Raw genomic sequence first — 27,655 nt, forward strand, 5'->3', positions numbered from 1 at the left:
GAACAAATTTTTTTCTTGCACTTAAACTCTCAATAGAACAAGAGATGTCATCAGATAGGAGAGACAAAGAAGATTTATTATGGAGACAAATGACATCGCTTAAATCATTCTTTTTTAAATACTGCTGTTGTATGAATCTACATGAATCTATTTGAAAAGTACAAAGTAAGGGTAGATTGAAGGGTGCTATAATAAACCAAAGGTGGACATCCCCCTACATATCTACTGATGTAGGATCAGAAGGTCGGTTTAGTTCCCCAAATATCCTTGGCTTTACATTCACTGTGCACTATTAATGTACTTTGTACACTATTAAGTAATTAGCGGCGTTTTGGTTTCAACTCTCCTTCCCAACCATACCTCGCATGAAGAGCGCCATTTCAGGCATCCCTGTAAACACCGCCATGCTGGAGTATGAGCAGAATATTACTGTGTAGGCTCACAGGGGTGATCCAACCCCACTGACATCAGAAAAGGCACTCCCAATCTGGCACTCAAATTCAGAAGCCTCTATTTACGCTAAAAAATAGATCCATGCAGAGCCACAAACATAAGAATCACAGGAATTATATCATCCAAGATTTTAGGTGTCCATATGGGATATGGCTGGAAGCAAGGAGGGCTGCGCTGGACCCCAGGGCATGGCTTGGCCTTGATGGGGGCATGTCTGGGACCGAACCACCTGCCACCAAACCTGAAGAGCCACCTAGCAGCGCTCAGCTGCAGAGCGTCCCAGGATGGACACATGGAATACTGATTTTACAGCTTCCTCGGCAGGTCAAGGGGAGTTCTAAGAGATCCCCCAACTAGCCCATGATCCTCTTTATGCAAACCACCACCTGTCATCCAGTAATCAACTGTAATTACCGAAGATCACATTCAATAGAGCTCCTAGGTATGTTCAGCATAGTAAATAGAGACAAGAGGCCAATAAATTCTACTGCAATTAGACTTTTTAATTTGTCCGCTGAATCCTGAAACAGAACACACAACATTTAATCCCATCATATCCCCAACCGCTCACAGAGAATAATCTGTATATCTGATTATATAGGAAGAGTCGTTAAAATAGGACTTTTCTTTTAAAAACGGATGGCTGTAAAACATAAATGGGATGTGACTGGTACGGATGAAATTTAAGGATTATTTCACTTATCTCTATCGCTTTGCATGTGAACTTCCATAAAATTATGCAAAGTCTGCTAAACCCTCGTAAAAGTGCTTTGCTTGTGTAATACGAGAAGATGGGGTGGAGGGTGCATTTTCAGACATAAATGTGCAGCGTGGAAAGTAAAAACATAGAAGAACTTTCTTTTATACTTAATATGATTAACTTTCAAAAGAGAGACGGATAGTTTTGGTGCCCTCTTTTTTTTTTTTAAACAAAAATTGCAATACGATATGGGAATTAAAATGTATATATAAGTGTTCTTATATGACTTTATAACACTTCGGCCCTTCCAACGTCTACCCTTGGGGAATCGGACCGGGGGGGGGGGAGTTTGGTTGAAGTCCCGAATCCTGTTGTCCCGCCAGTTCTACTTCTGTCTCCAAAAGAGGTAGAGCTCGGTAGGGCAGCGGCATAAAGTGGCAAAAGCGGGACTGTCCCTCGCAAAATGGGAGACATACAATATTGTAGCTCTTACTTTTCAAGTAATATATATATAGTCATTTGTTGGAAATCTTTTCCCGGCATGTTGTCAGTTGCATTGTGCTGATGATTCTTACTAATAATTTTATATAAGTATCACATAATCTGTCACTGGAATAACAACTGGAACCTCAGCGAGGAGCCCTGATACAGCAGCACTGCTTACATAAAGATATAAAGATGTCTCAAGCTCCAAGCCCCGGGCAAAGCCTTCTGATGCATATCTTGCAAGGTCGCTTTAGAGTTATCAGCCTCTCTGGGGCGGACCTACGGGCACAGCTGCTTTAGGATATGTGGGGAGATAGACGTTTCATGATAGCAGACATGATGCCTCTTCCCAAGGAACCAATTTATTAGGCTTTTTGTACACACAACATGAGTACAGGTAATAGGAGCGATCAGAGAGTGATTGGTAAAGCAGGGGTGCCAGAAGCGTTTCGTTCAAGATGACCTATCAATCACAAGGCTGACCCATAGACTATTGCAATATTAATCCTTTAGAAGCCCATTGAGAAGATTCTACATACTGACTCGCTAATTGTGTTACCCAGATGTCTCATGGAGTTACCTGCATTCAAGCAGGAATATCAACCATATAACATGATGGTAGTAAAAGCGCTGGTTGGGAGCCTTATATATGATCACAGCAGGGTAGAATAGGAAGCCCCTGAGAATCTTCCCCTTCACCCTGATGCTTCCCACGTATGCTCATTAACACAAATTACTCAAAGTCTGTGTCCAACTCTCTTCACATTAATAACTTGGTAAATACTAATACAGATGACAGTGCTTTACACCGTGTGGTCAGAAGTTAAAACCCTTTAATCTGCTAATGATGAGAAAACAGTTGGTTTCTCAGTAATGATTATATTGTTATGAGTAACGTAGAAAAGGACAATAATTAATTACGTCTAAGTAATTGGTCTATTCCGGCACTAATTGTGTAAATGTAAATGTGCGTCTTGTAAGGTTTACTTCTATTATTACGGCTTCTTCTGTCAGTAGCTGCCCATCTCAGAGCTGTAGGAAGGGTGAGGAGAGGGAGGGTAACCAGCTGCAGCCTGCAGGACCGTTTCAGGAGATCACGGATCTCCTTAACCGTCCCAACATTAAGGGAGAGCGAGGCCTGAAGACCTCAACTTCCGTGCTTCCTATCACTATGCACCGGCAATATGACGTCATATCCCAGCACTCAACATCAATCGCTGTACACACTCACAGTGAGCGGCAAAACAGAGGTCTGAAGCAGCAGACCCTGCTCTCCCACGAGTCCCAAGAGGAAAGAAAGAGAGCAAAAGAAGGAGAAGAAAGTAGAAATGAAGAAGAGGAAGATAAAAGATGGGGAGAAAGGGAAGTAAGGGATAGTGATGATGGAGGGGTAGATGAAGTGGAGAAAGGGGGTAGAAAATGAGGAGAAAGGGAGCTAGATGATAGGGAGAAAGAGGATAGATGATGAGGAGAAAGGGGGTAGATACTATAAGCGCATGCGTAAGCCCAGTATGGGTAGGCATGTATATGAGCAATGTGTATGTAAGTGCAATGTATATGTACAGTATGTGCATATGAATATGTTTGGGTAGGTGTGTATAAGGACAGTGCATTTGTACATGTGTGTATATGGGCAGTGTATGTGTGTGTATGGGCAGCCGTGTATTACCATGAAAAACACTTCTATTTAAAGCTTGTATACAATCTAAACAAATGCATATTAATACTGAAAGCACTTTCTTTTTTGTGTAAATTTGTATTTTGGTGGTATTTTTTTTCTTCAATACCTTATCTACCCAAGTTTATTGCGTATGATGATTGTGATGATTGTGGTTTTTATTTGTCACATGTAAGTAACTCATGCTAAGTTACATATATTTATGAATTTTATGTAACGAAAACATGATAACATGAAGGTCCTGGTTAGTTATTTATCTACTTCCCTCAAAATAACCTCTGTAAAAATATACTGGGGATGGACAAAAGGAGCGAGCTACAGCTCTGGGGGCCATCTCATAAAGCAAAAGACCCGCAAATTTAGAAATGGTGTTTCTCATGCCTAAACAAGTATTGGCTTGTGTGCGGACAGAAATTTCCTACGAGAGACTGATGAAAGAGGGTGTGAGGGGCAAAGGTGCTCATGGAGCATAGACATATGTTTCATTAATTAATTAATGTGCTCCAATACTTGGGTTAACGTATTTCTCTGTGAGAGTATTCAAGATGTGGTACACATACATATACAGCGAGAGGGTCAGATGCTTAGATGTAATGTAAGAAAGTTTTAGTTTATTGAGAGGGTGGTTAATAAAATTCAGCCTTCTAGCAGTGGTGGTAGAGTTTAACACAGTGGGAGAAGATTTAAACAGGGATGGGATAAGCATTTGGTTATTCTCAATGTAAGACGAGACCAAGGACCTAGTAAGGTTTGAGGTTTCTTCAGCAGGAAAAAACGAGCTCTCTAGTTGGGACAAATGGTTCAGCCGTCAACTTCTTTGTTTCTATGTTAAGATATTAATTATGACAAAGTATAGTGGTTTCTTTGAAGTAAGTCTTCAGAAATGTTCAGCTCAGCAGGATCAATCATGTATTTGCATGATTAATACCCCCATTCATTTATTCTTCCCCTCTGTGGGTACAGGTGTGTCTCCAGACTCTAGAGAGCTCCAGAGGCATAGAACCACTGTAGATCTGTTGATGGTTTCCTTCTAACTACTCTGTTGCCTTCAAATCTTATCGGTTGTATCTGCCCTGATTTGGACTTCTTGTGATCTGTCTCACCCATTCACATTGTGCTAATATACCCCAGCACAGAGTATACTTCCGAGACACTGGCTACTTCCAAATGGAGCTTTGCCAGTTCCTATCACCAAGATTGTGAGAGTGATCTCATGTTCTCTAGCCCCAAAGTCAATACCAGCTTACGCTTTTGTGCTTCTTATTTGTTTTTATAGTTATTGAAACTTTAAACCAGGACTGTTGGCTGAACCCTAAGGACAATTAAGAGCCATTCAAGCATTAAAGATCATATGGACTATTGTCAAACCATCCCGTTTGGGGCACTTACAGACAAGGTATGTAATATAGACATGAAACATTCTAAAACGCTTAAAAATCCTAATATTTTACCGTGGTCACAATCGGCATTTTTCCAAAGGAGCCGAGGAGTCTGTAGCGTGATTTGCACACATCCGCACATGTAACTGTAAGAAGACCTGATTACTAATACCATTCACACCTTTTGTGTCCAGATTCATGGGTGTGGTATGAACGTAAGGTAAAATCCCCGTACCCAATTACTCCAAGTGTTTTATATTTAACGACAATAATATAAAATCGAAATCAAAAAATTGTGATGGCCCAGATATTCTTAGTGGTGGGTAGGGGGCAAAAATATTGTTGGGTTGATGTGTGTGTACAATAGGCACCACGGGTATGGATTCCTGAGGCAGGAAGGTAGGGAGCACCATCTGTAAAAGCTGTCCTGAGCCCTTTTACTAAACTACCAGGCCGCAATGTGGTGGCTCACATAATCGTAACACAAACAAGCACTCATCAAAATAAAGTGATGGATGAAACAGGTCCTGTGGATTTACAGCAAAACCTTTCTCTCCTAGCGCCAATCCGATGATTAAAACAGCATGTTTCCCATCAGCAAACAGCAAATAAAAATGTTTTATGTACTGTACCATATGCCATATCAGCTAATGACAGAGCAGCCAGGACAGGACCATTTAATGACGCAGTGGGGCTTTGGACTGGGTATCGGTAACATTGCAGGGAAACGAATTCAAACATCATTTTTATTTGCTGTGCCTTTAAATTTCTTCATGAAAGAGCAGAGGAACTCATTGCTTAGAACCGAACGGGTCAAAGTACAACGCAAGTTATCACGCTAATATGTAAAGTAATATGAAAACTGACAGAACCCATGTAATGCAGGTAAACACGTCAGAGATTAGGTTCTAGGCTCAGAAATAAAAGAGATTAGAATTAAAAATGATAGTAATGGGCAAGCGATCATGTTTACCAGCCAGATGCCGAGTGTTACATTGTGTTAAAAACGTGATGGGGTTCTGTTGCTGCGTGATGTTGTCCGTTTGAATAATTTATAGTGTTGTCGCTGTCATTTGCTGAACGTAATCAAGATCCAGCAATATTTCAAAGACCTCGAGGGCTAAAACTGGCAATTTGTCCACAGCGGAGGTGTCTGTCTGGAACGTATCTACTTATCCACGTGCGTGTAATGTATTCTCGTAGTGTACTTACACGCTCTTTAAGCTTTTGTTCCCAGTTTTCTGAGACAAAAGCTTTATAGAGATAGCAAAAGAATACACAGTAATTCTTTAAAATGCATTGTTTTTGTGAATGCCTTATTTTTCCTGTTAGGAATGAGAGCCTCTGTTTATATTCACATTTTGCACAAAAAATCAGTTTTCATTTACACTGTCAAGGAGATATCATAAAACTTTTTTTTGGGTTATTTGGGTTCATTCTGATGCAGCATATTTAAAGTGGTCTCATCACCATGGAAACCATTGGGATGTTCCTGCCTATTGTTATGACGTTAAGACCACTTTGTAGTCGAATTGCACTTTATAAACAATCCCTAATGCGATCAGGTCATTCAGTACATGCTTCTTGTTAAAAATGCTGTATTTACTGAAACATACCGGGGGAAATAAGATTCTGGAAACCAGGGCTTCACCTGGAGATTCTAGATCAAACTTGGAGAATTCCCAGGAATGCTCACCATCCTTCTTCTGACCAGACCATGTATGATGGACCATTCCAAATGACCATTAAAACCTACATTTTTTCATAAAGGTCCTCTCCTCGCCTGTGTCTTATGCAAAATACAACCCAACAGCAGGTGGAAACCCTAGTATATAAATGTAAATCTTCATTACGGTAAAAAACACTGTATTTTAGGCTTTCCCTAACAGCACTCAGTAAGTACCGTAGATTTGAGGCGCCTTCACCAGATCAACGGGTTTATGTTGGCTGTTTCTTTTTTTACCTATAATTAGGAGGGATGAGTATCGCTCAAGCCCAACTTCAATTGACTCAAAGGCAATTTGAAGCAGTTCATTTAAGTTATTGATCCCCCAGCATCTCTGTTCTTCCATACATTTGTATCTCCCAAACTTTGTTCCTTATGACTACAAAGGGGACCTGGCACAAGAGTTTAACCAAGGAGAAACCTCTCAGAACCTTTTCATTCAGCTTGGACCCCATCTGCGATATACAATACTGTATGAATGTCTGTGCACCGCCCCATGAAACACTCCATGAATATGCCCACTAATGGAGTGGGTTTGGGAACTTGCACATATCAACTAGTCAGCAGCAAGCTTTGTGGGGGACGTTTCAGTAAATGCACCGTAAGGCTAAACAAAGTTCCCATTCTCTTCTCTTGATTTAAATGGCTTTGTCATTAATCAAGTGTGAAATTAGTACTTGGAGCAAGTAAACCCAAGGTGCCAATTATAACAAAAATAAGTTATATGAAAATAAAGCTGTACCGGGGGGGTGCTGAGGTGGGTACAGCGGGCGCATTGCACTCAGCTGCTCACATGGCAAAAGGCGTACTCTAGAGGCAGAACAATAGGGGTGCAGGGCAACAGGACTCGCACCCCCCAAAGGGCCGGTAAGAGAGATCATAGGTTCCCTATGGCCCACTTTAAGAGGTGCAAGTCTATAAAGGTTGCGGCTGTATCTGAAGTGCTAGATGTGATGTCACAGCTGGTGCATCTGATTCATGTCATACGCCATGCCAAGACAGGAAGGGACAACACATATTCTCATCAGGATCTGTGTTACTATATTGTGTTACTAAACCACAACATGATTGTCCTTATTAACTAAATAACCTTAATCTGTTACATAAATGTCTATCAATTGATCACAATGTTACATACAAAGTCTTGGTAAAGCCCCTCCCATAGCCACGCCTCTAGCCACACCCCCAATCTAAGTGTCCTGTGGGCAGCGCCCCCGGCTGACATCCCCAGTAAAATGCATGTGTGTAGAGCCGTGCAGTGATGTCTATGGAAGCTGTGTTGAGCCGGCACAGCCTCCATAGTGTTAATAAGCCGGTCTGGAAGATCAAAGATCTCCCCCATACGCGGCCCATTGTGCAACAGAACACCGGGGGGCTTGATCGTCGGTTTTGTACCAGGGGGAATGTGGCCCCCTGGACCTGCTTCCCTTCAGCCTAGGCCAATATGTCACTGCTTGTTGGCCAATTGTCACTTAAATCACAATATCAGGTGTATGCCGCAGCTAAAATGCATGTTTACCAAGGACTTTAAATATTGGGTCACAAGTCGTCACCAAGAAACACATTTTGTGGCTGTGAATGTGCAAATAAGTCCGGCCCTGGAAACGCGTCCTTTTCTACAGTCAGCGTATTAAAAGCGTATAAACAGTGACTCATTCTACATACTGGGTTATATTAGCAGATTGCGTAAAAGGCCTGCTTAATAAAGCTACTCTTTGAGCACAGCAGCTGTGTCAGGTCAGCAGATATTAGTACGAATTATTGCACTTTTGTGCTTATTAACACACTAATGTACAGTGTTAATCAATACTCTGCTCTTAATTTGCATTGGTCCTTGAGTTCCGAGTGGAATCCTCTCTCAAGGGCACTGCACCATTCCAAGCTCTGTATCACCGGCACAAACAGGAACTGGAGCGTTCATCTGTTCCCACGTCGCTCTCGGGATTTTATATTCATCATTAAAGAGAAGTGTGATTTTGCTCTCTTTTTGCCCATGAATTTTATCCTGAATTTTCTTCTTGAGTTATTTTCTTAAGACTGTTTAGGGTCAACGTGGAGGCAAAATATGGTATAAGAGAATTACCATAAAGTTATTTTTTTGTATTATTTTATTAAACTTTCTCTTAGGTCCCTTTTAATTCTCTGCACACTGTGCCCGCTAAACCCACCTGCCAGGGAAAATGCCCTAGTGTGGCACCCAATTCACTAGGTTGAGTAAAGGAATCCAGGGTGTTAACTGTACAACGAGGTAAACACAGGTGCGGTCTCTCATTTAGAAATGCGTTGGGTTGGAATCTACTTTATTTATTTATTGGTATTGATGAAAATGTTCTTTTAGCGTTAAATATACATTAAGAATAAGGTGGTGCAACATAGCAATAATGAAAAGATTGTTTATGATAACTACATTATACGGTTTAATGAGCGGGTAAATATAAACACCGAACTACAACCCACAGACAATGTTCCATCTAATTTTTCTTAGTTGGCGTGCGCAGAAAATTTCTCTTGTGCAAAAATTTTCCCACAGCCAAATTTTTTTGCGCACAATATACGCGCTGCATAAATTATAAAAAAAATAATATATATTTTTTTTTTATTGGGAAAAGCTGTGCACAATTTTTGGACATGTGCCCTCTCTAAAAATGCTATGTGCGCGCGCACAAGCGCACAGCTTAGAGGGAACACTGCCCACAGACAATATGGCTGCCTGCCATCTGTGCCCCACCATACTGTAAAGCCCAAGGTATCAGCAATCACCAATCAATGCCACTTATAGCGCTCTCGCTTGAGATTAGGGATGCTTTTCTCGGCTCTTGTTCTCACCTCTGCTGGGCTCGCTAAGAATGTGTGCTGGGGTATGATGTCATATCCTAGAAATTCACAGCTCTGAGACAGCAGAAGGTAGAGAGGATGATGTAACACGGGTCCACAAGGGAGAGCACTGCAGGTGGCACCGATGGTAAGGGAGAGCATGGGAGAAGCGGTAGGGAATCCCACACATATATCTTCCTCTGGGCCTTGCCAATCATAAGGGCTGCCCTGACTATGGGTATTAAGTCATACTTTGCATTATGGTTTTTGTTGTTTTTTTATGCTGCATGTAATACAAGATGATAAATTCAGCAGAATGGACAGAAATGAACCTTCGACTGCCCAGTATGGCATATATGAAGAGATATATGGATGCCCATCAGTGTGCTCAATGCTTTGCTGCAACACTAAGAAACATGCGCCATAGTACAAAGCTGTTACTGTGTCCCTCCAAATCATGCTATGGCTCTTTAACTCTTTGCATGCTGGAAGGTGAACATTGTACTGCAGTAATCTGGCACTGACCCAAAGGGTCTATATGTTCTACTGTACTGAGGAATCACAGCGCTTAAAGAGATTCAACAAAAACGTGAGGGACGAAACATTAAAAAGTAAAAACTAGAAGGTCGGAGGCGTATATAAGAAAGTTAAAAGATTGTGATAGGGAGTCTCAGCCTGATTCCCCGGGACTATCTTATGGCAAAAAATATGAGAGTACAAAATGAGAAGCAAGAAGAAGGAGGTTTGCAGGGGGTGGAAGACAATGAATTAGTGGATGATTGAAACCGGTAAACTCCGAGCCACGTAACACAGCCCAGAGCGAACGGTGCATGTATATGAAACCGTGTAACCCATTCATCCTCGCAGTCGGCTGTGCCTTCCAACCCTAGAAACAAGCAAACGACAAAATACCGAGATTATGACTTCTTGTTGGCTTAGATCTGTAACAACAATGCACAGCAGGTAACAGCGCGAGCTCAGGGGATCGAAAGTGACAGCTTTCTTCTCCCCATTATGTTCAAACCATTCTTCAGCAGAAAGTGTCTGCGATGTAAGAATCCAGCTTCAGATGCTATGTATACTGGGCTAGATGTTACTTCCCAAGGCCATTGTCAAGACAATCATTATTTGCCTATGAAACAATGAAATAATAGCACTGCTTTGTAGCAGAAAGTGGTAACATTTAACGTAAAATAAGTACAGTAATATACTTAATTATTTGAACGCAGAGTGTCTGCAAGTTGCACACCAAAAAAGAAAAAATTCAATTCTCTGGATTTATAATGGAAACGAGTTGGAAAGAAGTATACGGATTTGTAGATATACAGTCTTGTAATGTAAATAAGCAGATCATATTAGAGCTTTTTAGCACATGCTGGAAAAGGGAGTGAAAAACATGTGAACAGTCCCAAACTAAGGTGATAAGACATGTAAAGAATGAGTACGATTTCCAAGCTGGAGCAGGTAGATCCAGAGAAAGGACCTCATGTTTGCGAGCGCTCTGGAATATCGTGGCCCGGACATCTAATCAAATGGGTTTGGGGGGGTGAAAGAAAGCTTAACCTATACCCTGGGCCTGTGCTGGTATCCACAGTAGTATGAGAGGACCTTTGTATAATAATTTTAATTGACAATATAATGCCTCAGTATGTGAAATTAAGGAGACTTGGTCATGGAACAACCCCCAACGGGTCAGCTTGCAGGGTAACTTGGTGTATCTTTGAATTAAATAAGAAAACTGCCCACTAGATCAGTTGTACCTCAACACAACTCCACCAGATGTGGAGCATGGTGCCTCTATTTGCCTATAGAACATCGATACTACAAGACCATCTCATTAGTAAATATAAAATTGGCCTGAAGCTGATCCTGATTAGGATCCTAAGGGTTAAACTATGAGGAGGCAAAATAGACTCAACAGACAAGCTTCTATTGAAGGCCCCCTGTGCTTCGGATATAACTTTGCTATATGTAGAACCACAAGCAGTGAAGTTATAACAGATGTTTCTATAAATGTCATTTTGTCCGTTTTCTATTCCCTTTTGACACGGTTGCATGACATCCCTTTCATGTGCAGGTGCCTTCAAAGCCTTGAATGATCAATATTATCTACATTCTGAAAGTACTTCCGTGGTGGGAGACCGAGGTACGGTACGTTGGAAGTCATGGTAACCAGAACAGCGATACGCCACGAAAAAAACCAGAACGTCAATATAACAAATATCTCATCACAGCACGAGCAGAACAGAAACACATTTCCTACACAAAGTCTCCAAGCAGCGCAGAGAAAACTGGCCTTTTAATGGAAAAAAAACCACATCACACAAAAGGGGAGATATTGCCTGCTATAGGACAAAAAGACTTTTTATTTCCAAAAGTCATTCTTTCTAGAGATCTACCGATTTTATACAGATTTCTGATGAACGTAAGAATCCTAAATATTAAACATTAAAAAAAAAGGGACATTAAGAGGAAAAAAAATGTTTATATAAATTCAAACAGATTGTGAAAAACAGCTTGATTAATATATATATATATTATATATATATATTTAATATATATATATATATATATATATATATATATATATATTAAATATGTATTTCATAGAACAGTAAAATATAATGTATACAGGACACGTTGCTGAATTCTATGGTCCTGTCGGAAAGACTCTGATTGTAAGCTCCTTAGACCCGGGCACTACTTACCTGTTGTTTCTGTAAGTCAAATTGTTATACATATATAACATAACTACTTGTTATGTCCTGTCTACCCATTGTACAGTGCTACGGACTATGATGGTGCTATATGAAACAATAAATATATAATAATTATACATTTATACACATTTTGGTCTCTATGTAGATAAACACATGTGTGATATCCTCGTTACCAAAAAGGTCTTGTAGAATTGTCCGAGTGAGGGTAAAAGCCTAGATTAAAACATCCAACATGTGATCACCACGGCCCATCCCTACCTTGGAGATGCTAGATTCTCATTGCATGGAGCCGTCAGTCTGAAGGCTGAAACATAGAACACCTAGTTTTACCTAAGCCTAGGATACAAAACACCACAACCTCCGTCTTTTGATAGTAATCATAGAAAGGGATTGAATGTAACACATTAATTTTGCAGGCGCCAACGTTCCCGCTGTTTTCAGTGTGGAATTCAACCCAAAAGTCTGGGATTTCAGTAAGGAATATAAAATAATCATAGAGGCTGTTTTACAGAATCTGGGTAGCACAACTTATTATATCCCTTTATAGATGGCATTCAAAATACTGAGGCCCATTTTATAGGTTTTTATTTCTGATTTGTTATTAAATTATTCTGACTCGGGTCCAAATATTTTATAGCTTAGAATGTTCAGTTTCAAGCTAAGAGGTCATAAAGCTTAATTTTGTTTCATTGCACTAGTTTAGAATAATGGAAGAGGGGTGATTTTATCAATTTCCACAAGCTCAAAATAACTCAGACGGCGCTCTTCATGAAATTCTACCCGAGGGCACAATGTTAAAGGCAGTTCTATAATGTGGTTCTAACAAGTACTTACATGAAAGTGCACAACATACAGCAACGAGATCTGCGTGGAAACCCTGTGTGACTGTAGCACTTTATAATCTACAACACTCCTTTTTCTCAGACTAGAACCACCTGATTCAACAGAGGACCTCTTCTCTACCAACCTGCTTCCAAGATGGTAGCCTTAGAAACAGACACCTTCTTACCAGCATCATTATTCATGACTACGTTGTACGGGTCTTATGTTCAGTGGGTTGGGTGTTGTACTTAAAGCTCACCCAAACCAGGGACATCTTTAATAACACTTAGCCCCCGAGCAAGCCTTCACTAACGCCCTCAACGGCCTGGTCATAGATGCCGCAAGCAGCCTGCTATGATGCACTGTAGAGTGGGTACCTAAGGTGATCCCTCTCGTCTTCCTTCATCGAGGGTTCTAAGATTGCTTGTGCGCTCAACAACCATAAGAAGGTAGGAGGAAAGAAAGTTCCATCCTACATCATGTTATCAGCCAGGGAATACTTCCTAAACTATGGTGCAGGTGCTGAGGAACAGCTGCTGTGGACCTCTAAGGGTGGCTGCCCCTTTCGTCCTTCATAAAGACAACCCTCACCCAAACCCCCAATGAAAGCAAAAGCGGTTCCAGCTCAGTAAAGCAGAACCTAACATCTATAAATGTGTTTTGCTCAGTGGATATTACGCTTCTGCACACAGGACATCAAACAGTGGTGAACTTGGTGTCTACGTGAATCAGGTGTGTGAGCGTGAGGTCCATTCCCAAATACGCACACCATCCTAAAGGGGCAACACTGTATTGTGTCTTTTAACACTAGATTGTTAGGTGTTGTCTATGTATGTACACTTATCAAATAAACAGATGCAGGGGATCATTATTCTTTGTAAGTATATATTGTTTAGGACATGATTTAGATTTTCACTGTATTTGATGTGATTGGGGCTAGCACTTTATAAATTGCAGGTTTTAATTATTATTTTTTTAAAATTTAACATATTTATGTGATAGAATGATTTGACGCACCACTAGCACTTTTTTTTTTTTTTACTTTTAGCCATGTGTGAATGAAATAGAACTGAATTCTAATCTGTCAATGCAATGCTTAGGAGCCCCTGCTGTGGCCCTGTTGGGGTTTAGCCTGGGGCCCGTAACAGAGATCAGAGGATCTCTGAAAATCATCAAACTGTGATGTATGCTTTCTTTGGTACAAATAAATACTTCTGCGCAGCACCTGCCAGGTGGCCCTGGAATCATATTGTGGGGCTCTGCATTATCTCACAGCGCAATAAATCACGGGGCGACTCGAGCGAACAGTTGGGGACGTGCTGATAGTGCTTGTTTTTAAAGAGCCCCATGGAGCAAATATTTTTCGCTGTAAGCATAAAAACCACTTTTATATACAATAATGTAGGTCAGCAAGCACAGACACCTGCTTTGATCTCATTTGGTTCCAATAAACTTCCTTTATCTGCAGACGTGGAGGCCGCCATTGCTGTCAGTCATGTGATAATGATCCCTCATCTATATCCGGCACAAATACAGAGAAGGGTAAAGAAATAGTTATTAAGATGTCACCTCTGACATTCAGGACACTCCCGACAACCCAAATGTGTTCTGATTTTAAGTTTAAACACTTTAGAAGTTTGTACATTCATCTGAATGGACAACGAATGGTGAACCGGTGTATTTCCGGATGTTTCCGAATGCATCATTCTCAGAACTGCATCTAAAATTTCCCCAGAGAATCTTAAAGGGGAATCCCTACGGGACAGAAATATTTTTCTCCCCGAGTATAACCTCAGTGCTGTATTACAGTAACGTCGGCAGTGATAATAATCTGGTTTTGTGTAAATTTTTCCCAATTAACTTCTTTTATCTGCGGACCTGAGACTCGAGCCCTGCGCGGGACGGCTTTTTTAATCTTGCTCCCGCTGATTTTTTGCCCAATCCCGGCTGTTGCCGCAATGTGGGTGTTCCACTCCTGCCACATTTGTGGCCAATCCCGCCCGCTCCCGCCACATTTGTGGCCAATCAAGCCCACCTCCTTACCTGAACTGCAGATTTCCCACGCAGTCCCGCAAGACTGCCCTCGACTGCCCCAGGAACAAGGCAGAGTCACGGGAAGTGACGTCACATCACGTGACTCCGTTTTGTTCCTGGACGGAGCAAGAGAGGAGACACTGTAAGGGAGCAGCGAGAAGGCAGCCTTGCGGGACTGAGCAGGATTACCAGGACCCGCAGGTACAGTGCCTGACCGCCCGCTCCCACCCGCAGCACCAGCAAGACCGCCCGCACCCGCAAGTTTTTTGGCGGGACCCACAGGACCCGCCTCCCAATGCAGTCCTCTACCTGAGACCACCGTTGTTGTTTATTTATGGCAATAAATAAATATCCCCCATAGACTTTCTATAAGGCTGATCCATTGTTTTATTTTCCCCACACAGTATTAGAAGGAGTCAGGGTGTTTGGCTAGTAGATTGGGCTAGGATAACAGAGCGAGAACTCATACACGTGGCTTATATGCAGCTGCCAACAAATTATGCAAAAACTACAAGGACGCCTCATGTGGTGAAACGCGTCGGATACGCAAACACCCCCCCCCCATCTCCTGTGCTTTGTATCGTCTTGCATAAACTTCCATTCTATTATCAACTATTACCAGAATCAACTGCTTGACCCGGGCCACTAACATGACTTTTTACATACCTGTATATATCACTATTTATTCGCACCCCTTGCTTCTTTATATATTTACTCCTTTTAGACAGGGCGGAATCTACTTAATTTTTCACTTATTTATATAAATTACAACTGCCTTGAAGAAAACAGGGAACTATTTTTGAAAACATATTTTTAATCTGATGCTAGTAATAAAAATGGTGAGAGCTCCCCGTTAATAGGTTCGCCATAGGGTGGGTTAATGTGTACATTAAAGTGTACTTGTCGCTGACAAACGCATAGATATTACCTAGAGTATAACTCTTACGATGACAAGATGGCGACTAGTGCACACCAGTTAACTCAGTGGGGTTTATTCACCAAAGTGAGAGTTTATTATTCGTTGTTAAGAGCCAAACACACCAAGCTTGGGTTGCAGGAAGAGCTTGTCTGGCCCTGTATAATGCATAGTAAAAGTAGAATAAACCCCAAAAGTGTCACAGAAAGTAATTGACGTTTAGGTTTTGTGGACGGTGCTTCGGGTGTTTCAGTACACAACATACTGTAGTGTCAATGAGCAGCAATCAGATGCATTGTCTATGCAGACTTTTAATACTAGCGTGAAACACGGTGAATAGGGACTGGTGGGTTTTCTGATCCATTAAGGTGGGGCGGATAAGGAATTTAACTCCCCTTCTGAGGATCAGCATTGAAAATCTTTTCAGCTCTGATAACACTGATAAAATAATCCGTGGGCTTTTTTTAATATATATATATATATATATATATATATATATATATATATATAAACGCTAATAATCTAGATTTGTATTCGTTATTCCATTACGTTGTATGGTTCTTCATACAGTATGTATCCATATTAACAAATCCAACACATAATGATAAACGTATGGCTCTTCAATCAAATAAAAGACTGCTAAACAGACAACTCTAGAATTTAGATTTTACAATTTGAAGATTTTTTTATATGTATAAGATTGGAAATAGTCCGGTATTCTAGGGAGAGAAATATGATTTTGCTTAATGTATACTGTAAAAATGCAAAAAAAATCCCCAAATTTCCCGAAATGCAAGTAATTTTGGACACAGCCTCGATACACCTGTGCTTGTCTTGTATGATCTACCTGATTAAATCAGAGCTGCATGTGGGAAACGACTCTATCCCATTCTTTGAGAGTGCGGAGAATCAGTCATCAGGTTTAATAATAGGTATGAAGCAACACTGATGATGTAATTACCAAGGAACACATATATTCATTTGGCCCACACCTGTCATTCAAAAGATCTAAGCTCATCTGGACCTCATAAGGCTCCTGAATGTCTGTAGCTAGGATTTCTTTTTTTTCTTTAAGTGTATAGGTTAAAGGAGCAAGGATATCAACTGTTTTAAGTATATATACAGTGTATATACAGTGCATAAGGTGCTTTATTTGCCCCCTCTAAACCAAGTGATTGCCATTTTTAAGGGTGAATAGCTTAATGAGGACCCTGTTGAGAGTAGACACTTATGGTGCTGCATCCACTACACTTTAGTAGGGTTATTATTGAGTTATTGATTGGCTGGGCTGTCTGCGAATGAAATATCTAGGACGCAGCCAAAGGCCTAGAAAACTCCCAACCCAGAAATTGATGGATTCCCCCTTGGTGAAATGGGTCAAGAAAGACCATTTAATCATTGGACCTGGACGGCCAAGTTGATTCACTGTTGGTTAGATTTATTTTACATACCTCACAAAATTTCCTAAAAAAGGGGGACATCAAGGGAAGAAAGAGGGACACAGACATCTGGATCCCAAATAGGGTCTGCCCCTCCTAAACAGGAACAGGGCTCAGCCTCCATAGACTACATTAGACACTTTAAGAGCACCAGAATATGGCATCATAATGTGGTGCAGATGTCAACAGAGGAGGGGGTGTCTGGGGGGCTGCCCTATTTTGCTTGCCGGTGGGCCGCTGTCAAACAGTGCCTCATACTCACCCAATCTGTAGACAGGGTCCAGTTGTGTGCGGCCACCGACTGGATATTCCCAGCAACGGATATTGTGAAACTGTAACTAGCCTACGACTTGTTGACCACCATGAGAAGAAGAATGGTTACAGTCGTATTAGTTAAAGTGAACATGGATTCTTTTGTCAATCGCAACACCTTTCATTAGACCAATCTTGAGATGGAATGTGACCTTACATCTTTTTTTCCACAACGGCCCAAAAAAAGGTCTCAACATCAACAAAAAAACTCTTGTGATCACCATGAGGGCATCATGGGAATTGTCACTCCACAACACAAGATGTGCTATCTAAAAAAAGGGTATTCAATACAGCATTAACTATTCATAGATATACTTTACCTTGATCCTGCCTGATCTGTAACGCGCTCACTTTCAGTCTATATCTAATCCCAAGTAACAATGTATCTCACAGTGAAACATTTGAAGGAGTGGTGCGATATGGATTTCACTCTTTGCTCCTATTATCATCTGTCACCTTTTGATCACTTTCATTTATATCCGGCACGTATATATAACAGTAAACAAGGAGCCATATTTTGGGTGACTTTCCCTGCCCAACCGCCACACTGAGCAGATTCTTTATCGTAATGAAGTCCGATTTTCCATAGACGTTTAGCGAGCCATTGTATTGTTTACCGCAGGCAGTACGATGAGAGAAGAAAATGCTTGGATTCTATTATCAGGGATACTTTTATTCTTATAACATTAAAACAAGCCTTTCTTCTCAGCCTAGGGGTGGCTTCATTAAAGGGACAGTCCCGCCATCATTTGTACGTAGATACACTCACCTCCAGTCAGCTCCAGCGCTGGATCTGGGAATGCTGCCTGTGGGGGTCTCTTGAGACCCCTGCGTGCAAGTGGACCATGAAGGAGGAGGGCAGCTGCAACAGGGCTGCTTCTTCTGTGCTCGCAGGATACTTTAAGATGCATTCTTCGCTGGTGGGCATGTCAAGGACATTAAACTGTCCCTAAACTCAAGCAAGCATTTTGTGATTCATTTTCAACATGTATTACTATTAGAATCTTTCAGATCTCCAGATCTGAACCAGACGCAAATATCCATGAGGACTTTAATTCAGGCCACCATCATGATGCTCGGGCTTGGTTAGCCAACAATATATTCTCCAAGTGCTCTGTTTCCGTACCACATCAGGTTTTGGATCAGTTTTGGCTCAGTTTTGGCATGGTCAATCATCCTCTCTGCCTTTCCCCCCCCCATGAGGTTTCTAAAACAAAAATATAAACCTAGAAATGTCAATATATCTTTTTTTATTACTTCTTTTCGTACCACTGTGTAGTTAGTTGACACATAAAGCAGCCATTTTCTCTGTATTAAGTGTTATGCTATAAAGAGCCCGCAGTGACTTTGCCACTAGGGGATAAAACCAGAATCTTCACAATATTACATAGATTGGGGAATTATATCGCCTAAACTAGGAGGGTATGCACAAATCAAATTAAATGGGATTTAACCGACTAATCCTTAGATACAGTAAGGTTCACAGTAAATATATAAGAATTAGGCCATCTGTGAGAACAGATGGTTAGATTGGGAGATTCCGTGTCTAAAAACAGGGCTGTTGGCACCTATAGTACAAGGGTCTTCTTTAAGTTCTTATTTATTTGTGGACAAGCAATTTCCGGATGAGCAAGGGCCGGGGGTGAGCATGACAGGGTGTTATATGCTTACTGATGCGGTCCCTTTCATAACAAAATGATATTTTAGAAACATTATTCCCAATAGCACTGAATGCCCAAATCCTCCCAGGAAATAATTCCAATCAGGGCTTCTCCTGTGGCCGGAAGCACATTACATACTTATATCTGCCGAATGTCCCGACGTAACGATTTAAATAGAAGCCAGCTACGGGTTAGATGTTGGTTTTTATCAACCACCTCCGGAAACGGCACTTCCCAGATGTTCCTCGTCAGATACTGTAGTGACCTGCCTACTGTGACATTGCCTGAACACACAGCACACGTCCCCTCTTATCACAGCAATTTATCTCCCGACAGACATCACTGCCGAGCAGCAAGCAGACCACGGCAGAAGGTGCTCAGTGTATTTGTATACGGAGTATCTGCCCTGCCGAATACAACATTGTCTTTGGGATACATAGCATAGGCTGTGGTGGGGTAAACGTGATGGAAACCCCTCTACTTAATCTTAAGGGGGGGTAGCAGAAGCATCATTACTCATAAGCCCGGGACAGAGGTGCAGAGGTCAGATCACCCCCTTCATTTTAAGTGGAGGGGTTTCCATCAGCTTTACCCACCACAACCTATGTTGCACCAAGGCTCAAGCAGTAAGTCAGTATCCAACCTCATGCTCGTCCCGCTGAGGATGGAGCAGCTAGCCACAGCCTTTTTAGACTGGATGTGCTGCTGCATATGGAGACGCTTTTATCACATCAGCCTAAAAGGTTGTGCTTCCTCGGGAGGGCTTTTCTTGTACATACCGTAGTTCACCACGCTTGCACTGTTCTTGCACGGAGCACGCGTGTCTTTTTTTTCAAATTTTTTTTATTTAATTTCAATAAACGGAATCACCCAAAAAATGCCATGGTGGAGCTGGGTCCCCTGAAAAGGTCCTGGCTTTTGTGGTGAGAAGGGCACACAGGTAGCTCTTTGGAGGATCCGGCCCTCCTGCAGGCCTGTTGACATGGAAGGAAGGGATCACAAATCCCTTTGGGGAGTGCGGTCCCAGAAGAAACAAAGAAAAGGACTTGGTGTCCACCGTCTCTTACTGGCATGTTTGGCACCTGGCACTTTTTTCAGGCCTCAATAATAATAAAATAAAAAAAAGCTGTCCACGAGTGCATTCGTATTTCACTATTACAAGTACACAAAAACATGTTTATTTCCAACTCTCTACTAGATCCGATTCCACAAGAACACACATGCAAACATATTAACATACTAACACGGTAAAATACTGACAGACACACAAACATACTTACCCACATACTAACAAACACAGTAACATACTAACATACTTATACAGACTAACACACAAACAGTAACATACACACATGAACATACTTACCCACATACTAACACACACAGTAACATACTAACATACTTACTAACACTCAAACAGTAACATGCTTAGCCACATACTAACTGTACTCTGATCTTTTGGTACACATGAAAAATCACGTTTCCTGATAATCTTTTTTTAGCATGATTAAGCTGTGTTGGGTGTGTTGCATAAACAAGTATATCAGTGCGCTTCTACTTTGCAACACATTTAGAGTCTAGGTACTCTGTATGGTACTTACAACTATCTGCCGTTCCATTTTCTAACACGCTTAGAAATAGTGGCCTAAATACATAGCAAATGTGTAATATATGGACACCTAGGGAGCGATCCCCACCGCACTGTAATATGTTACCGTGTATCATTCATATTCTGCATAAGGCTGTGCCCTCAAAAACCCACCCTGACCTGTATGAAAGGGTTAACTCCTGCAATGGCTACACTATGGAGGATTAATTATTACAAACAAGTAAAAGACTACTGAGGCCAGCTGTGTAGTTACGTAGGCTGTCCTTATATGCATTAAGGCACATGTACTTAGGTAGACCTCCAGCTTCAGTATAAGCAGGCAGAGGAGGAGGCAAAAGAGACCTAGTGACGTTCATAACAAGCAGTTCTGGAGGAAAGATCTAAATGTGGTGCAATCACCATGGAAACCAGCGGTGCGTTCCTGCCGGCTGCTCCTCAGTTTGCCCCAGAACTGCTTAAAATGCTCAATACGGGCCAATGAATCTGACATTGTCAGGGCAGGAGTCACACCATGAGTTCTGCCGGAGCCTCCACCAGAGATGCAGTCGACCGTCTGGTCATGAATACCTAACGTTACAAAAGCTGGACCTCTAAGTAATAGCAAAATAGAGCTTCAGGTAACCGCATCATTCTGAGATTTAGTAAAAACTAGGATTTTCAAAAAAAAAATCTAGGGTGACCATCTGTCTTGTAAATCTGTGCCTTTCAGAGCCGCATTGATTTAAGGTAGATTTCCACCTAATACCTGAAGTGACCGTATAAAGTCACCAGCTAAGAATGCACAAAGTACTCAGCAAGTCATTAATACGCATTATTTGGCTGTATAGATAAATAAATGGGGTAACATACGCATTGTACCACCGCCAGCCCCCCCCTTCCCCGACACCCCCGGTTCACCCCAGTTTTGGCTGTCTGAAGGGTATACTTTCTACGCATGCACACAGGGGTCTTGTTACATCTCTTGCATGAGCCAATGCTGGAGCTGGCTGGAGGTTTACTGCGCATGAGCAGATCCGTTCTAACAAATGCAATTCCTGGAGCCAAAGAGACAAACCAACATTCAGCTTTGGGGTGGAATAGCCTCAAACCAATCATGTCTGTAATCATTTGGCTACCATAGTTTAAGGGTCATTGTCCACTTGAACTGAATCATATCTACATCCCTAAAACACAAAGGGTCCTGAGTCCTAAGCAGGTTACCGCCTCCTGTGTGCTTCACAACTCTCATAACACTCAGCCAACATCTTCCATATCGCCATCCATAAAGGCTATAGTGTCTGTATTTGGCTATCTATGACATAAGTGTTGCAGGATGTCAGCGTGTCCTCTAGAACACGCCATTTTATCGCAGGCCTCTGCGTCGCTCTGGAAAGGGGGCATCCACATGTCAAACTTTCTAGAGTCCTGACAAATCCAGGTCATCTCAAAAGAAGAGAAGCTGCCCTCCAGCCACTTAGCTGCCTGGGCACGGGGGGTATATACACGTCGCGTGTGCAAGGACACGCAGTTATAGAAAGCATAGTACATGTTATGGGCTAACACTATAGCTTGCTCTGGCTACCGTTACTGCTTTCATTCGGTAGCCACAGTGCCGTTTGTTGAATAGGATTATTGAGGAATCCATAACTTGCGGGAATCCATGCGGGTGCAAGTTTGCGGGGTATCAATAATTAACGCACTCCAAACTTTTAGTTGCAGATATACTGGCATTAAAGGGCAGCTGTAACCCTTCGAATGCTACAGGGGCAAGCAACAAGATTTTTTTTTCTCCATGAATTGCGTTTCCAAGAAGGAAAAAAAACATTAACCATTTCAGTGCCAGAAGGGACAGCAAAAGCAGAAATAATGGCAGAGAACCCAATGCAAGATGCAGACTCCTATCTGAAGAACCGGTAATATAGACGTTTTTTTTAGCCCTGGCACTTCAGCAATTGACACTTCCAGTTTGGTGAAGTTGTTTGGGACTTTAAACCGTTTAGAGTGGAGGAGGAAATAATTGATTATCCCAGAAAAGGAATTCTTACCTTTAATATGTATCTACACCATTATATTCCATCCCAGCCGCTCTAACATACAGCAGCCTAAAGGTCATGTATGGCAATCACATTGCAGAATGAAACCGGCAGCTACCTGCTCACAGACCAGGGTTATTATTAATAATATTTATAATAATTATAATAATATTTTATTTATACTGCGCCAACAATCTACTCAGCGCTTCTTACAGTCCATACATTCAAAGGGTCGATGCGTTAGGAATAGAATCATAATAAACATACAATGTATCGGACCCAAGGCAATACAAAGAAGAAACGTGTACGGAACATTAGCCCAAAGCCACGGGAAGCGCAGGAGTGAGAGGACACGGCCCCTTGGATTGACCTCTTAATACCCTTACCTGGTCTATTGGCAGCTGCACTGCATCGCTAAGAGGAAGAAGCAGTGTGGATCCAGTGGTACTAGTAGCCATGGCAATGCCTCAGAGGATGAAAGGATGAGGAAGATGAGGATGGAGCCGATGTGGCTTTCTTCCTGCTCTCCTTGTAAATCCAAGAGCGAAGGAGGCGGACAGGACCTTGATTCCCTAAAAAAGATGTGCAGCCTGCTCCGGCGCACCAACTAACACAACCTGTCCCAAAATAACCAAAGGGAATTAGGCGATCCCTCAATAAATCCAAGACCCTACAAGGAATGGAGATGGAAAGGAATGCTGGCACTTGGTTTCACATGATTCGGAACGGCGTCGATGTCTCCGGGGCGAGGATACATCGGTTTCTCCATGCAGCGAAACCACAAAGAGCTAGCCTGCCTCCGCTCAGTGCACTGAATGCAGAATGACAGCCAGGGAGGGGGGAGAAGGGAGGACTGGGCTGGGGAAGCTCAAACACTCATGTATGGAAGCCTGCAGAGCACATACTTAGTGCTCTCATTCTCAAAATCACTGCCTGCCTTAGTCTGCCTCAGCATCACCTCCCCGCCGGGTGCCAGCGGAACAGGAAAAAGCTGCAGATGGGCTTCATTGTTTCAGTTCTGTATAGAATGCAGGTCATGTGAAATGTTTCCCAAGAAGAAATGTTTCTAGGTGGAATATATTTACCAGTGTCATAAAAATAACGACGCTAAAACATAAGTATGACATAAAAATTATGCCCGAGTGACATCTTTACTAGCCCACAATGCGCTGTATAGGCACACGAGCCACATAGGGTTGCCCGGTTCTTTCCAGGACACACGTATGGTTCGCGTGTTGTTAACCAGATCATGGAAAGTGCTGCCCCGCAGTGTGTCGGATGTATTAACTCTTTATACTATTTCATCATTTATACATTACAATGTGTAAAATGTATGCTGCAGACATCCTGGGAAAAATGGCTGACCCAGAACCTGGGCTACCTTTACCAAGGGGAAAAGGACCAGGTGTGGCCCCCGGGACCCTGGATCCTTCCAAAATAATTACATAAATATATAGTGGCCAAACCCTCAGCCGTGGGCCATAAATCTCACTGCCAAGAATCTTAAGCATGCTCCTTTAGAACAATAGGGCGAGGAACACTAATTTGTGGAATTTATTTATGTAATTTATTTAACTAACATTTATTTAAAAATAAAGCCTGCCTCCCATTGGAACCCTTTCAGGCGTTTATTCTGCTGGCCCGAACTGACCAGCCCTAACACCCACAAACGTTGGCGTCCTCGCCAGGCCCAGCTAAGCCAGGTTCCGCAGACAATATTCTCAGCTCCAGGCAGGTAACACAGGTGACCTCTCCTTTACCAGGGAGCGCAGGACATATGCTAGACCCCCTGGAACTCTTCTGCATGCCGGCACTGGAGTGGGCTGCTGAGTATATTGTGTCTGCACAGCGGTGAGAAGGACATCAGGTCGGCCAAACACATATCCTGCAAGCCAAGGGGCCGGGGTGTATGGGGGGGATCCCTCTATGCATTTGCATGACTTGGTCATTAATCCCTAGATGACAATTGATGTGCCAGACATGCGTGCAATTTGTGACCGTTTACATGCCTGGCCTGTCATGGGGTTACATGAGCGTCTTCCTTAAGCCACTGTTGCTGTATTGAGGCATTCTGCAACACCAATTAAAAAAAAACGGAGCAATCGCATATTCAATATGGCGGCACCTGTCTGCAGTAATGAGTTTACTCAACCTGTGTTACTGAATACCTTGGGAAAAAAACACACAAAAAAACTCCACGGCACTGTTTGATCGCACCAGAGAGTGTTCACAAGCGCCATAGTGTATGGCAGGGGTGTCCAACCTGAGGCCCTCCAGCTGCTGCAGGACTACATTTCCCATACTCCTCTGCCAGCCACTTAGCTGAAAGAGCATTATGGGAGATGTAGTCCTCCGGCATCTGGAGGGCCGCAGGTTGGACACCCCTGGTGTAAGGTGTGCTGCCTCTGACAAGATGCCAGCGCCTAGTTAAAGTAAAAGAGTTCCCAGAGGGTCTGTCCAGACAGCTGAGCACCTCCTGGATGTTAACTACAGGTACTGTAATCAACCATGCTAGTCAATGGAGCCCAGCTTACTAATCACTATGTGATTAGTAAAATATAAAAGAAAAATATGAAATAAAAAATAATGCTCCAGTGATGTCACCCAGACATCAAAAAAGGGAAACAAAAGAAAATAAATGTCCACAAAAATGTGAAAAAATAAAATAATGAAAAAATAAAATGTGAGCAAGTTCTAAAATTGGCACTATATCTTCCTACAAATCCTGGCACAGAAAGTGTTAAAATACCAGCATGTGAAAGTCAGCATGTGGGAGTCTACTTTTTGATGGGGTAAATTGAATTGGTTGTTATAAAAAATGTGCATCTCTCAAATTTGACATTTTAGCCTCCGGACAACATGACAACCCCATGCATGGTTGTATCACTTTACTCAGGAGATGTTGCTGAACACATATTGGGGTGATGTTTGGAAGTGACATATACCAGGATCCGTAAATATATACCTGAAGTATAATTTGGGGGGGGAGTGGCAAAGGCTTTTGGTTAAAACTAGTGCATGGAAAGAGTTAAATTACTAGCATTTGAAATACCTTGGGGTGTCCAGGTTTCAAAAATATATGGTTTGTTTGGGTAAATTGAAGTGGCCTTCTTCAACTATGTTCCAAATGGGGGCAGGCTTACAAGGTTTAAAACAATTTGGTTTTGACAATATGCTACTTGTAGTTATTATATAACTTGCAAAAAAAGCACAAAAGAAAACCTTTGGGTATTTCTAAACTCAAATAGTAGAATGCATTTAGCAGTTTGTTTGTTTTCTTCATTACCCTTTGTAGATGAGTAAGAGATTTTTTTAAATAAAAGAATTTAGATTTTTACAACTTTTCACCATATTGAATTTTTTCTTAATAGTAAATCAGACGGTATCTAAAAAAAGCCCTTCCTGTCCTGAAAAAAAACCATATAACTTGTGTGGGTAAAGTAAATGACAGAGAAGAAAATTACAGCTAAACACGAGCACCGCAGAAATGCTAAAAAAAAAAAAAAAAAAAAAAGCTTGGTCCTTAAGGGGTTAAAGACAGCCCTGCCCAGAACTAAAAGAATGCGAATAATTCAATTTCTGTGAATCCTAAAATGTGCCTTTTATAATTAATTAAAGCAATATCGCTGAGTTAAACCCAGCAGAGCCAACCCATCATATAAGAAATAGCTAATAGCCAGTGGTAGGTGAATGAGTTTATTCAGTTGAACTTATTACATTTCCAAAGACTCTCTTTATTGGGGACATCCACCTCGTCCTGATAATTCCTTTTATTCATTACTTTCATCCCCTTTAGGCTAGGTTTCCACTTGGGTTTTTGTCCTGCGTTTTTTTCTTGATGAAAAACGCCAGAAAAAACGCCAAGAAAACTGCCACGGCATTCTCCTGCGTTTTGGCGTTTTTTTTCTGGCGTTTTAGCCTTTCTGTGGAAATTGCTTTTTTTGGCAGTTTTTACAGCCTTTACAAGTTAGAAGTTTCACCCAGCTAAAAGGTATTAGGATAAATGGCAAGTATCTGCCCTCTCCTGATGTCATTTACTTGGTAGAGTTCTACTTAAATGCCCTGGCGGACCCTTTTGTCTCTTTTCTGTGGTTTGTAAGGCATGCTTTATTCCGAATGTCTGCTCCTCTAGGAAGATTGGCCCCAAATGATGGTGCAAATTGTTTGCTGTTGCTTTTGGCACGCAGGATCCAGTCGCGTATGTTTGTTTGTAATGGCATGTTTGTTCCAAATGGTGTAAAATTCAATATGAACCAGTCCAGGACTTTGTTTTGTGTGAAACTGTTTGTTTTCAGCCTATTTCTCGTAGGACACACAGATACTGGGTCCATCCTCTGCATTGTAACTGTGGAAAAAACGCCATAAAAAACGCCAAGGCAAAAAACCCACATGGCTTTTTCATGGCGTTTTTTCTCTCCCATAGACTTCTATTGGAGAAAAACACCAAGATTTCCTTGCAAAAAACGCCAGAGCGTCAACATGCTGCGATTTTGAAAAACTGCCACAGAGCAGTTTGGCCGTGTGGCTGAATTGGCGTTTTTATGGGTGTTTTTAGCAAAAAAAAAAAACAAGTGGAAACCTAGCCTAAATCTGAACTCATTGATCCCGGTGGCTTCAGAATGAAGAGTGAGTAAAATTAAAAGCAGACCAGGGCGTTATTACATGTCAGCCCACAAATCGCACATCATCCCCGGAAAACAAGTATAATCTAGAAGTAAACGTGAAAGAAATGTTGAAGAGAGAAATGTTTCTGTCTAACAAGGTACACTGCTAGGTCTTCTGAGGAATGACATATATATAAGTCAATTAAAGGTAAGAGGTTCCTGTTCATGCTTGCGAATCTACATAGAATCTCAACAACAAAGGCTTCTATCAATCCTTCAGCTAAATGTGG

The 27,655-nt window shown here is 41.8% G+C and overlaps 1 protein-coding gene across 1 annotated transcript in view; it reads right to left on the reverse strand.

The window, feature by feature from the left end:
- The window catches only part of MBOAT2 (membrane bound O-acyltransferase domain containing 2), a 58,029-nt gene extending 34,471 nt beyond the window's left edge, over positions 1 to 23,558 (reverse strand). Inside the window, exon 1 of the mRNA XM_053458837.1 lies at positions 23,148 to 23,558. Within this exon, the coding sequence (XP_053314812.1) occupies positions 23,148 to 23,219 (72 nt within the window). The 5' untranslated portion in view covers positions 23,220 to 23,558. The remainder of the gene's footprint in view (positions 1 to 23,147) is intronic.
- Between the last annotated feature and the right edge of the window lie 4,097 nt (positions 23,559 to 27,655).

The sequence above is a fragment of the Spea bombifrons genome, chromosome 3 (assembly GCF_027358695.1).
Source record: "Spea bombifrons isolate aSpeBom1 chromosome 3, aSpeBom1.2.pri, whole genome shotgun sequence".
In the NCBI taxonomy this organism is placed as follows: Eukaryota; Metazoa; Chordata; class Amphibia; order Anura; family Pelobatidae; genus Spea; species Spea bombifrons.